Consider the following 12,096-nt stretch of genomic DNA (forward strand, 5'->3'; position numbering starts at 1 on the left):
TGCACTTCCTTTCCTCTTCTGCTTCTTGATACCTCTCAGCCTTCCAAGAGTAGGGGCACCTGCTAAGTGGAAGATTCTTTGATCACACCACACTTGATGTTATAACAAGATCAAAGAAGGATTAAGGAAAAATCGTAGAGATCAGAACAAAGTGTTCTAGTCTTATTCTATGTTCCAGAACCTCTTTACTCACACCCTGAACATTCTCTCTGCTTATTACAAGATTTATTTTAGAATCTCCAGGGAGTATGGATGTAGAGGCAGAGGGATGTTGAGGGGAGATCTTTGAGTCTCTCCAAGTGGCTAGAGTAGTTAGATGTATGATTGACAAATCTTCTAACACAATAATATTAATATAAATGAGTACTTTATACCTTTAGCATAAAATATATTGGTTAAAGTCCATAAAGTTCTTTATATTCTTCTGTATTTCAGATTTAATTAGTAATCCTGTGCTGGCCACTTTCCCCAAACTCCTGGAGCAGCCTGACATCATGGACGCACTCAGGGTGGGTGCTACATCACGATGGAAGTTGGTAAAACATAACCCAGGAGTCAGTTCTCACACCTGGAAGGACTCTTCCCTTCAGATGATGTCTCCCAGTCTGCCTAGCTAATTTGGTCATACCTTTTCCTTCCTAGTAGGCAATTCAAACAAATACTTAGGAATAAATTTAACAAAGAAGATGAAAGGTTGTATAATGACAACTGTAAGACACTCTCAAAGAGCCATAAAAAGTGGTAGTATTTTGCAGTTTGCTCACACTTGGAAGGAGTTGGAAGATGTCTTGTGAAGTTAAGTGAGTCAAAAAAGAAAAAGTAAAAGACAAATGCCCAGGGCTGGGCCTTAGATGCAGAAGGATGGTTGTTCGAATCCCGGCATCCCATATGGTCCCCTGAACCTGCCAGGTCAAACCTAAAAAAAAAAAATGACAAATGCCCTCAGAACTCTCTCCTATGTGGAGAAGATAAAAGCAGCCAGGGATGAGACCAGCATTTTTCAGTCAAGTCCACATTTTCCCTGTAGAGCAGGGTATTCCAAAGAGGTGCTGGTTAATGGGAGCCCAGGCAGAGACTAGAAACCCGATGTTAGGACAGGAGGGAAACAAGGGGCCACAGTGGGGGAACATTTGAGAAATACTGGATCAGACAATCCACAGAAATCCCAAGACATGGTCTTGAGAACTGGGAACTGAGCACTCTGGGATAAGAAGGTAGGGAGGAGAAGGGACACTGGTGAAGTGATTAGTGTGTGGCTCTGCAAGTATGCAAAATGACTTCATAGCCTTATAAACTATGAGGTCTCAACTTAAAATAAGAACTAAAAAAGGTAAAAATCAACTTTAAAGTATTTGAAACTTAAATTGGAAAATACTTGCAAAGCTTTTTTGTTTTGTTTTGTTTTGTTTTGTTTTGTTTTGTTTTGTTTTGTTTTTGGGCCACACCCGGCGGTGCTCAGGGGTTACTCCTGGCTGTCTGCTCACAAATAGCTCCTGGCAGGCACGGGGGACCATATGGGACACCGGGATTCGAACCAACCACCTTTGGTCCAGGATTGGCTGTTTGCAAGGCAAACGCCGCTGTGCTATCTCTCCGGGCCCAAAATACTTGCAAAGCTATGTTTCAGTTTATCATATCTTCACCACTGGCATCTTTGTAGCATTCATACCTATTTAGAAGTATGATATTTGGCAGTCTTCTATTTTCTTTACTATCTCACATTACAAGCATTAGGTGGTAGTCTATTGTTTTGGTGCTATGTTTCTCTACTGGTGATCCTTAGCCAACAGGGTCTGGCCGTTCAGTTCTAGAGTCTGACAATGTGATGCTGTCTGGGCTTGCAGTTTGGTAGCCACGGTGCTCAGAGAGCTCCAAGACTGCACCCAGCAATGTTCAGTAAGTAGGCCAGGTAGTCCCAGTGAATGAATATGGGATTGTGCATGTATGATCCCTGAGGTTTCTCCCAGGCCCTGTTTGGCTGAATTTGGGGTCTCCTCAGCAGAGCCCCAGGACCTGGGGGTCACTTTGGAGATTTCCCACCAACTAGGTCAGTGGTTTAAGGCTGAGTGTGGCAGTTTCATATTGCTCAGGTGCTGATTTTATTGTAGGTTATTTTGTTTTTGTTTTCAGTTTTTATTGGTATGTTTGGTTTTTGTTGTTGTTGTTGTTGTTGTTGTTTTTTTGACTATGCTCTATGGTGCTCAAGGATTATTCCTGGCTCTACACTCAGGGCAAGTCTTCCTGGCAAGACTGAGGGGACCATATGGACTGTCAAGGATATAACCATATGGGGTGTCAAGAATTTAACCCAGGTTGGCTATGTACGGGGTAAACATCCTACCCACTGTACTGTCGCTCCTGCTCCATGGTCTTATTATTAAATAAAATCTTCTTAAGATTCTTCTGAAAATTCTTCTGGTGTCTTTTACTGATAACAACCCACCTAGTCAGTCTGGTTTTGTGTCCTAAACAGTCAATAGCTAACTACCTATTCTCTTCTTTCATGTATCTTCTTACAGTGCTTTGAACCCAGACCCTGTAGCAAACTTACGGAACTGATAAAAACTTAAGGATGTTCAAATTGATGTAATATTTTTTTTATTTTTCAGAGTTCATGGGCTGAGAAGGAAATCACATTGAAACGTTCAGAAAAGGTAAAATATCTTACCACACTAATCTCTCTTACTGTCCAGTATTTCCTAGCACCATCTCCTAATGTCTCTCTTTAAGCCACTGCAGCTAGCCCTGATCCCTTCCAAAATTAAGCAGTATCACTGTACTTTCCAGTACACATGCCTACATGAGAATGTGTGTGCTCATCTCCTAAGGTGAAAGAGAGCCTCAGGGCAAGAAGAGATAGTTCAGCTTTGCTTGTAAGGGTCCCTGCAGGGATGTCACTCCAGCCTGTACCACTCAACATAGCCCCAGATCCCAGGCATTGCTGGGAGTGACTGTTACAAATTTAAAAATAATTTTTTTTTTTTTTTGGTTTTTGGGTCACACCCGGCAGCGTTCAGGGGTTACTCCTGGCTCCATGCTCAGAAATCACTCCTGACAGGCTCGGGGGACCGTATGGGATGCTGGGATTCTAACCAATGACATTCTGCACGAAAGGCAAACGCCTTACCTCCATACTAGCTCTCCGTCCCCAAATTTTAAAATTTTTTAAATTTTCTAAACTACTCAACTGGTTTGTGTTTTTTTTTTTATTGTTTCAGCCATACCCAGCAGTATTCAGGTTTTACTCCTAAGTCAGGGAACACTCCTGATGGGGCTAGGGCCACTAAATGTGGTGCTGGTCCTAAATGTGGCATGACCCTAAATGTGGTGTGACCGTGGTGAGCCACATGCAAGGTGACCACTTTGTCCTCTATACTATTTCTCTGGCCCCTCAACATTTTCAAACAGCCATGTCGTAGCTCCATTGGCAATTATTTGTGATGATGTGTTTCCACAGAGAGACAAAGAATTCCTGAAGACTGTGTTTGTCCTGGTTTACCATGACTGTGTGCTTCCTCTTCTCCATTCTACATTCTTGCCACCATTTCAGTGGGCTGATGAACAAACCGAGGCAGCACGATGGAAGGTGATCAGTGACTTTCTTAAGCAAAACCAAGAAAACCAGGGTGCCCTCCAAGCTTTGCTCTCACCAAATGGGACCCACAAGCCCTTTGACATGTCGGAGCAGACCTATGACTTCTTGGGTGAAATAAGAAAGAACACAGACTGACAGCATTGATCTTGCCCCATGATGGCCTAAATGGAATGGCAGAAACATGGTGACCATCACATGATGTCTAGGCTTAACTCCTCTTTATGTGGGCCATAATGTCTAGAAAAGGATGATTGTCCCATATTTGAAAGTCTTAAAACCATAAAATAAAGTTTCTAAGGAATACTGTTATACCTAGACTTAGAGAATTTTTATTTTCTCCAAAAAACAACTAGCAAATTTGTCATCCAAGAGAGTAAATCCATAGTTCCTGTAATGTAAGAAGATATTTGTAACTCAGATCTAAGAAGTGTAATACCTAAAATATATAAATGTGCAATTATTGCTAATAAATTTTATTTTGTGAATGAAGAAAACAAGTATTCTATTTGAGAAATTTATTATTCTGCTACTTGAAGATTAGCCCAGTTAGATATAAAATAAAAATCCAATTTTCTCCTTAAAATCCATTATAAGTGTTCATTAAAAAAAAAAAAGCGGGGCCGGGCGGTGGCGCTGGAGGTAAGGTGCCTGCCTTGCATGCGTTAGCCTAGGACAGACCGCGGTTCGATCCCCCGGCGTCCCATATGGTCCCCCAAGCCAGGAGCGACTTCTGAGCGCATAGCCAGGAGTAACCCCTGAGCGTCACCGGGTGTGGCCCCAAAAAAAAAAAAAAAAAAAGCAAAGACACTGGTTCTGCTGCATTTCAAACTGTGACTGCTGGAAAATGATCCCTGGGCTTTTATTTCATATGATAATATTTTATCATAGGACAGTATTGAGACAGGAGGCATTTGCTGCATGCCCACTATATGTGTTCTCATTTAATTGGCCTAATCCTCATACCTATCATTGGAGAATGGTTCCTTGTTCCCTACTGCCAAAGAAACTGGAGAGGTGATTAAGAACTTGCCGAAGGTCATAAGTGGCAATTTATATACCATATAAAGAGACAGTGTGTAGTTTCTGTAGCCTAAGCTGGATCCCTTTTCATTGCAAACCTCTAAGAACTACATGTGAGTCAGAGAGATAGTACAAAGGTTAAGGCAATTGCCTTGAACACAATCTTAACTCACCAACCCCATCCCCCCACCCCCAGCACCACATATGGTCCCCTGAGCCATTCTGAAAATAATCCCTGAGCACGGGGACAGGAGTAAACCCTGAGCATTGCTGGATATGGTCCAAACACAACTCCCAACATTTAAAGTATGGCATGTGAAAATACAACATGAATGAGCTCTTTGAAGAAAAACTCAATTTGAAAGGAATTTAACCTAGATTAGGACTTCGAAAAATTTTTCTGCTTGCAATCCCATTTGTCTGAGAAGTTTTTTATGGAATCCAGAAATAGGTGCACAAGTGAAATAGTTTATAATCTAGAGATTCATTTTTTTCAATTTTATTTATTTTGGATTTGGGGGCATATCTGACAGTGCTCAAGGCTTCTCCCATATCCAGCTGTGTTCAGGGGACTATATAGTGCCAAGGATCAAAGCATGCACCCAACCCATTGATCCATTTTTCTGGTCCAAGAAATAAATTTCAAATCCATTTTTAAAAGTTTATAAGTTTCGCTCAAAATGGAGGTAAAACCGCCGCCCGGTCGCCCCCAGCCCGACTCCGGCCGTCGCCGCCGCTGCCGGGGGGAGGAGGGCCATGATCCAAAGGAACCAGAGCAGTTGAGAAAACTGTTTATCGGAGGTTTGAGTTTTGAAACTACAGATGATAGTTTGAGAGAACATTTTGAGAAATGGGGCACACTTACAGATTGTGTGGTGATGAGAGACCCCCAGACAAAACGCTCCAGAGGCTTTGGTTTTGTGACTTACTCATGTGTTGAAGAGGTGGATGCAGCAATGTGTGCTCGACCACATAAGGTTGATGGACGAGTAGTGGAACCAAAGAGAGCTGTTTCTAGAGAGGATTCTGTAAAGCCTGGTGCCCATCTAACAGTGAAGAAAATTTTTGTTGGTGGTATTAAAGATACAGAGGAATATAACTTGAGAGACTACTTTGAAAAGTATGGCAAAATTGAAACCATAGAAGTTATGGAAGACAGGCAGAGTGGAAAAAAGAGAGGATTTGCTTTTGTAACTTTTGATGATCATGATACAGTTGATAAAATTGTTGTTCAGAAATACCACACTATTAATGGGCACAATTGTGAAGTAAAAAAGGCCCTTTCTAAACAAGAAATGCAGTCTGCTGGATCTCAAAGAGGTCGTGGAGGTGGCTCTGGCAACTTTATGGGTCGTGGAGGCAATTTTGGAGGTGGTGGAGGAAACTTTGGCCGTGGTGGAAACTTTGGTGGAAGAGGAGGCTATGGTGGTGGAGGTGGTGGCAGCAGAGGTAGTTATGGAGGTGGTGATGGTGGATATAATGGATTTGGTGGTGATGGTGGCAACTATGGCGGAGGTCCTGGTTATAGTAGTAGAGGAGGCTATGGTGGTGGAGGACCAGGATACGGAAACCAAGGAGGTGGATATGGTGGAGGTGGTGGAGGATATGATGGTTACAATGAAGGAGGAAATTTTGGTGGTGGTAACTATGGTGGCGGCGGCAACTATAATGATTTTGGAAATTACAGTGGACAACAGCAATCAAATTATGGACCCATGAAAGGGGGCAGTTTTGGTGGCAGAAGCTCGGGCAGTCCATATGGTGGTGGTTATGGATCTGGTGGTGGAAGTGGTGGCTATGGTAGCAGAAGGTTCTAAACTCAACAGCAAAGGGCTACAGTTCTTAGCAGGAGAGAGAGCGAGGAGTTGTCAGGAAAGCTGCAGGGTACTTTGAGACAGTCGTCCCAAATCCATTAGAGGAACTGTAAAAATCTGCCACAGAAGGAGCGATGATCCATAGTCAGAAAAGTTACTGCAGCTTAAACAGGAAACCCTTCTTGTTCAGGACTGTCATAGCCACAGTTTGCAAAAGTGCAGCTATTGATTAATGCAATGTAGTGTCAATTAGATGTACATTCCTGAGGTCTTTTATCTGTTGTAGCTTTGTCTTTTTCTTTTTCTTTTCATTACATCAGGTATATTGCCCTGTAAATTGTGGTAGTGGTACCAGGAATAAAAAATTAAGGAATTTTTAACTTTTCAATATTTGTGTAGTTCAGTTTTTCTACATTTTAGTACAGAAACTTTAACAAAATGCAGTTTTGGAGGTGTTTCCTTGTAAGTTAACAAGTAAAGAAGATCATTGTTAATTAATATTTTGTATGAATTTTGCTAAAGTTAACTGTAAAGAAACACCTGCTGACTTGCAGTTTAAGGGGATTCTATTCTCCCATTTCCAAACAATGAAATGAATGGGCGCTGACATGTGGAGAGAATAGATATTTGTATGTTTGCAAATGTGTGTTTTAGATAAATAGAATTGGGTATATAAATTAGCATATTTGTGAATTTAATAGCATTAATATTTTACTTCAAATGAAAAAATCTCAAAATTCCTATTTGGTTTTTGTGCATTTTCTTTCAAAATGTAATCCGATTATTTTAGTGTGTTAGTTGTGCTGAGAGTCCTAGTTGTTTAGAACAACATCACCATCCTACATTTATCTTGGTCACATGTTAACTGCTGCCATGAATTTATTTGGGTGTAAAAATGTCTGCTGCCCTCTGTTTAAATTTTGGAAAGCGGTAGTGGATGGATGTTTCCCCTTTCCTCCCCACAGTAAAAAACCATTCTTAAAACCCTGGAAAATACAGGAACACTAAACCTGCAAAATCTGAGCAAAAAAAAAAAAAAAAAAAAGTTTATAAGTTTCATATTGTTATACAACCCCATAGTTTAGGAAGCTGAGCCTAGACCATCAGTACCCGTGTAGACTGCCTTAATGTTGCAAAACTTCTGGTCAACTTCTTGGGCATCTTCACCTAAACTTGAGCCTTCGCTGTGGAAATGGACATGGCAGGGTGGACTCTTGATAGCTAGACTCTGAGAGTCTTCTTTCCAGACTCCCTCCCTGTGTGTTTTTCTCTACCCTCAGCTACCCGTGGTAGTTGGTGTCCAATACCTTTATTGACCATTGTGAGGGGACTGTGTCTTCTTTGGGGGGGGGCTTGCTCATTGTGAGGGTTTCTGTCTTCTAGAATTGTGAGTGTGAAAATCTATCTCTGGTTACCTCTTATGGCCCCTGCAGCACCTTTTGAAAGAAAAGATGAAGGTAATTTTTTTATACACCCTTCAATTCCTAAGGTCCATCATTCCATTAAAAAAAAAAGCTTCAACTTGTTGACTCTATAAGGCAGTGGTGGAGCATTTTGAATGAAAGGAAATAATATGCATTCCTTTCCAAGGAAGGGGAAGAGAGTTTTCTTTCAAATGTGTTCTCCCAACCTGTTTCTATGTTCAGGAATGTGTCATCATTGTCATGCTGAGAGCTTCGCAGTTTCTGACCCATGAGAAAAAAAAAACTAGCATTAGAGTAAACAGTTTGAGTAGTGCTGAGGCCCAAAAGGTGAGGAAGCACATGGCAGTTATTTCTGAAATATACCCTGGGTGAGGCCTTGAAGAGCCACATATTTCTTCCAGAGGAACCTTTATTTCAAACGATGGAACCTCATTGGCTATTTGAATGCTACCTTTCAAAACAGGAAGCGGTTGTCAAGGAGCCAAAAACATCTCAGAAATGAGTCTGGAGGTCTGTGTGAAAGAGTGACTTGACAACACGAAGACTTGACTGTGAGAAATGAGATGGGGATGGGACTGCGGCAATGAGCAGGAGCCTCGGCAGAACCCCCCAACTCCACCACCACCCCCCAACACACACACATCAGACATGGGCTCTAACTCAACTCCTAGCCCACATTCTCACCTTTTATAGCTGAAGATCTGCTGGAAGTGAAGAATGCTTAAATTCCCCCATACTACTACTTGTGTGCTTGGATAAAGAGGGCAAAGATCCAAGGCATGAACTTCAGAATGGTTCTGTCTTCTGCATTCTCTTGGTCTAATATGTGTGACCAGACAGCTCCCAAGGATCCAATTGAAAGCATAGTATCTACCACCCACAAACTGAGCAGGTTCAACTTGCAAACCCAGTAGTCTCTGGGAACCTCACCAAGGGAGGGATTCCCAAGTATCAGTGTGCGTGCCAAAGAATATCCTGGTTGGTTTCCTCGTGTGAAGCATTTTAAGTGGAGAGGTTTTCTCAGGGTGTGGAAGTGATCAGAACTAGCTGTCATCTTGTGGCTTGGTGCTCTGTTTCCTCAAAACAGAATCAGAGACCAAACCCTCTTTACTTCAGAAGACACTGCCTCGGAGTTAGAATTGCCCATGTGCTCATGAAGCAGGTTCTCTGAGCACCTACTATGCCCAAGGTACCATAGGCTTAGAGGATACAATGAGCATCACCTGGCATGATTCCTGTGAGGCAAACATTTGTGTGAGTAATCACACAAAAGACCCACAACGAAGGTTGCAGATGATGAGCGTGTCTTTGTTGTCATTTCCTGGAAACCCCAACCCCACTGAGGCCTGGGTTTGAATAGCATTGTGGCTGTTATCCTAATTTCCAATGAAATTAGGGCAGTGCAGATTTCTTCTTTATGCCTTCCCTCTCCCAATTCTAGTCTGGAACCAGCTAGATTCAGATCTATTTTTTTAATGAGTCACTCACCTGCTGCATTCCTGCTGCTCACCATCTGAAACTCAGGAGTACAGGAGTTCCAAAAGCTGTTATTGCTCCAGACCAGCTATCTGAGCTCCCAGAGGTGGGAATGCAGCAGCCAAATGGGTGGGGATAGGGAGGGACAGACAGAGGAGAGAATGGCCAGGAAGGGCTGTGCCACTAGGGACAGGAAGCGGAAGCCTGCAACTTGATGGCTCCAGACTGGCTGCCATGGGGCAAGGGCAGTAGGTCTGCCTGCAGCCCTGTGAAATGGAAACTACTCAAAGAGGCAGCTCCTACTCTAGAGTCTGACTGCACTGCTCCTGTTTAGTTCGTTTCTCATGCTCTTGAGACAGACTGGACCTTCACCTCCTCTTTTGTGGCTGACTTTGCCAACAACAATCAACTAGTGTAGAACTTTGTCCTTTTCAAGAGGTCACTTTTGGGGGATCATGAATCAGGCCTGTGCTTTCTGGGACATCTCCAGGCAGTTATCTCTGGCAGACACAAATGTCATCCACTGAGGCTTTCCTTTTTCATGGCAACTACATGACTTTTGACCTCAAAGTGTTCTGTCCACACACTTCAGACACCAGAACTGACTCAGGACTACCTAAGTGTTAGACTGTGGTACATAGCATGACTTCTAGCCTGGGCCCACCTTTTGTGCATTCTATCTCTCCTGTTTGGAGTCACCATGATTTATAGAGACAGCAGCTGCAATCCAACTGTCCACATCAACATTGGGTAAAATATCACAGACATCTGCTGCTTTTGCTGCCCTGCATCTATATACTTTTTCCTAAAAGTGCTTCCTTTTTATTTTTGGGTCATACTCCTAGTGCAGATCAGGGGACTATGTGGGTTTGGGAACTGAACCTAGATCAGCTGTATTGTCACACTTTTAACCCAGCTCCAGGAATGGGCTCTGATTGGCTCAATCAAATTAGCTTAGTTCCAGAAATGAGGTGGAAAGGGGAAAATCCTGCAAGATTTCACTTACAAGCATCTTTTCCCTGCCCAGTGTGTTGGGAGAGGTAAAATGGGGTGGGGTGGGGAGGAACTGAGATCCTTGGTAGTTTGGTGCCAAACAGGGAGAGCTTAGAGTTGTATGGGTCTGGGCATGAGCATGGCACAGACTGAAGTGGAGAATGAGCTCAACCACTGTGATAGGTGGGGTGCCAGAGATCCGCTCTTGGAGAGAGGTGTCTGAGTTATTAGATCAAGGCTCACCTAAAGCCAATATTTTCTCTGATTACCCGAGGCCATACATTTTCTTTAGTCAAAGGCTGTTGCAATGGGTGCCTCTAACATTTGTAATGAAAAAAATCCCAGTTTCTACACAGGCTAGTCTTTCCCCATCTTCAGCCTTGTCTGGCCTGCCCTATATACATCATGAGGAAACCCATGTGTCTTTTCTGAAAATGGTAAAAAGAAACTTATTGCTGAGTAAAGAGTTTGAGAAAGAGGAGTTCAAAAAAGCTAGATTAAAAAACATGGAGGGCTTTCCATGTACCAGGCAGTATTTAGAGGTTTCTGATTTACTGATGCCACATCCCAACACTTATGACTTACTCCTAGCTTTGTGCTTAGCAATCTCTTCTGTGGGGGCATAGGGTGGTACCAGAGATTGCATCAGGGTCAGCCACATACAAGGCAAGTGTCATAGGTACTTCACAATCTCTCCAGCCCCTGTATATTCCTTTGATAATGTGCTACTTGCTTCAGAAGATGCACGTGGCTCGGGATCTGTAAGGGACTTTCTATAAGAGGCTTTGAGTTCTAGCATGCCCTCAAGTCACAGGAGACATGAGCCTGCAAAAGTCATCTTGCCATTCTTCTCTCTCTCTCTCTTTCTCTTTCTATCTATTTTTTCTCTCTCTCCCCAGCACTCCCCAAACTTGTTCCCATCAGGCTATGAAACCTTTCCCCTCTTATATCTTTTTTTCAAAGGATGGTGTGTATGAACATCTCTTTATTGAATTTAAAGGAGATGATGTGCCCACAGGGAAGCCCAATGCACAGTGGTAGCATGTAGGAGAGGTGGAAAGAGGCGGGGCCCCATGAGGGGGGTTAGAGCCTCAGTCTCTACCAGGTCTCCAGGCTGGTTTAGGCTTCATTCAGGAGCCCTTCTGCTTCTTGCTCTGCTCTGGTTCACTTGTCTGCCTTCTCCCACGTTCTCCTCAGCTCAGGCTGCTTCCACCTCCCCTTGCTGGCCTGCAACTCAGGAGCAGACACTGGCCCCTTGTTGGACAGCCAGAAACTCCACGTCCCCTTGCCAGGGAGTGGCTTCCAGCTGAAGGCCATAAAGGTGGGGGAAGGAATTGCATCTCCAGCAGACTTTGGGCTCCTTGCTCCCCTTGTGGGGGTGGCCTCTGCCAAGGCAGAGGAGGAGGATAGCTTCAGAGGAGAAGGGGCAGCAGGCCTGGGTCCCAGCCAGGAGGCCTCCAGTGGGCTGCTTTGCAGTGTAGAGTGGGGGCTGAAAAAGGGAATGGGGCGCATCAGCAAAACAGAAACCTCTAAGCACTTCTAAATACTGTCTGGTACAAGGAAAGCCCTCTAAAATGTTTTTTAATCTAGCTTTTTTGAACTCCTCTTTCTCAAACTCTTTACTCAGCAATAAGTTTCTTTCTACCATTTTCACAAAAGACACATGGGTTTCCTCATGATGTATATAGGGCAGGCCAGACAAGGCTGAAGATGGGATCACACGGAGAGGTGATCACTCAGTCCAGGGAGCTGAAAGGAATGGCTGCCTCCCTCT

General features: G+C 43.4%; 2 protein-coding genes and 1 long non-coding RNA gene across 4 annotated transcripts in view; 2 read left to right on the top strand and 1 right to left on the bottom strand.

Moving 5' to 3' along the window:
• The window catches only part of NPHP1 (nephrocystin 1), a 64,569-nt gene extending 60,597 nt beyond the window's left edge, over nucleotides 1-3,972 (top strand). The window contains 3 exon segments of the mRNA XM_049784460.1: nucleotides 436-509; nucleotides 2,610-2,654; nucleotides 3,458-3,972. Coding sequence (XP_049640417.1) covers nucleotides 436-509; nucleotides 2,610-2,654; nucleotides 3,458-3,730 — 392 coding nt within the window. The 3' untranslated portion in view covers nucleotides 3,731-3,972.
• The window catches only part of LOC126024020 (uncharacterized), a 295,412-nt gene that overhangs the window by 180,294 nt on the left and 103,022 nt on the right, over nucleotides 1-12,096 (bottom strand). The gene's annotated exons all lie outside the window — the stretch shown is intronic.
• On the top strand, nucleotides 5,296-7,166 carry LOC126023987 (heterogeneous nuclear ribonucleoprotein A3-like). 2 transcript variants are annotated; one of them, XM_049784429.1, is made up of 2 exons: nucleotides 5,296-5,301; nucleotides 5,368-7,166. In XM_049784429.1, exons 1-2 carry the CDS (start codon nucleotides 5,296-5,298, stop codon nucleotides 6,430-6,432), a joined length of 1,071 nt encoding a protein of 356 aa, XP_049640386.1. In that variant the 3' UTR covers nucleotides 6,433-7,166. The 2 variants fall into 2 exon arrangements, with proteins under 2 accessions (XP_049640386.1, XP_049640385.1); XM_049784428.1 differs by having other exon boundaries at nucleotides 5,296-7,166.

Source organism: Suncus etruscus, chromosome 12, assembly GCF_024139225.1.
Source record: "Suncus etruscus isolate mSunEtr1 chromosome 12, mSunEtr1.pri.cur, whole genome shotgun sequence".
In the NCBI taxonomy this organism is placed as follows: Eukaryota; Metazoa; Chordata; class Mammalia; order Eulipotyphla; family Soricidae; genus Suncus; species Suncus etruscus.

Bases quoted from the DNA above. Each gene is read 5' to 3' on its own strand.
- LOC126023987 (XM_049784428.1), top strand. From the start codon at position 5,296: ATGGAGGTAAAACCGCCGCCCGGTCGCCCCCAGCCCGACTCCGGCCGT.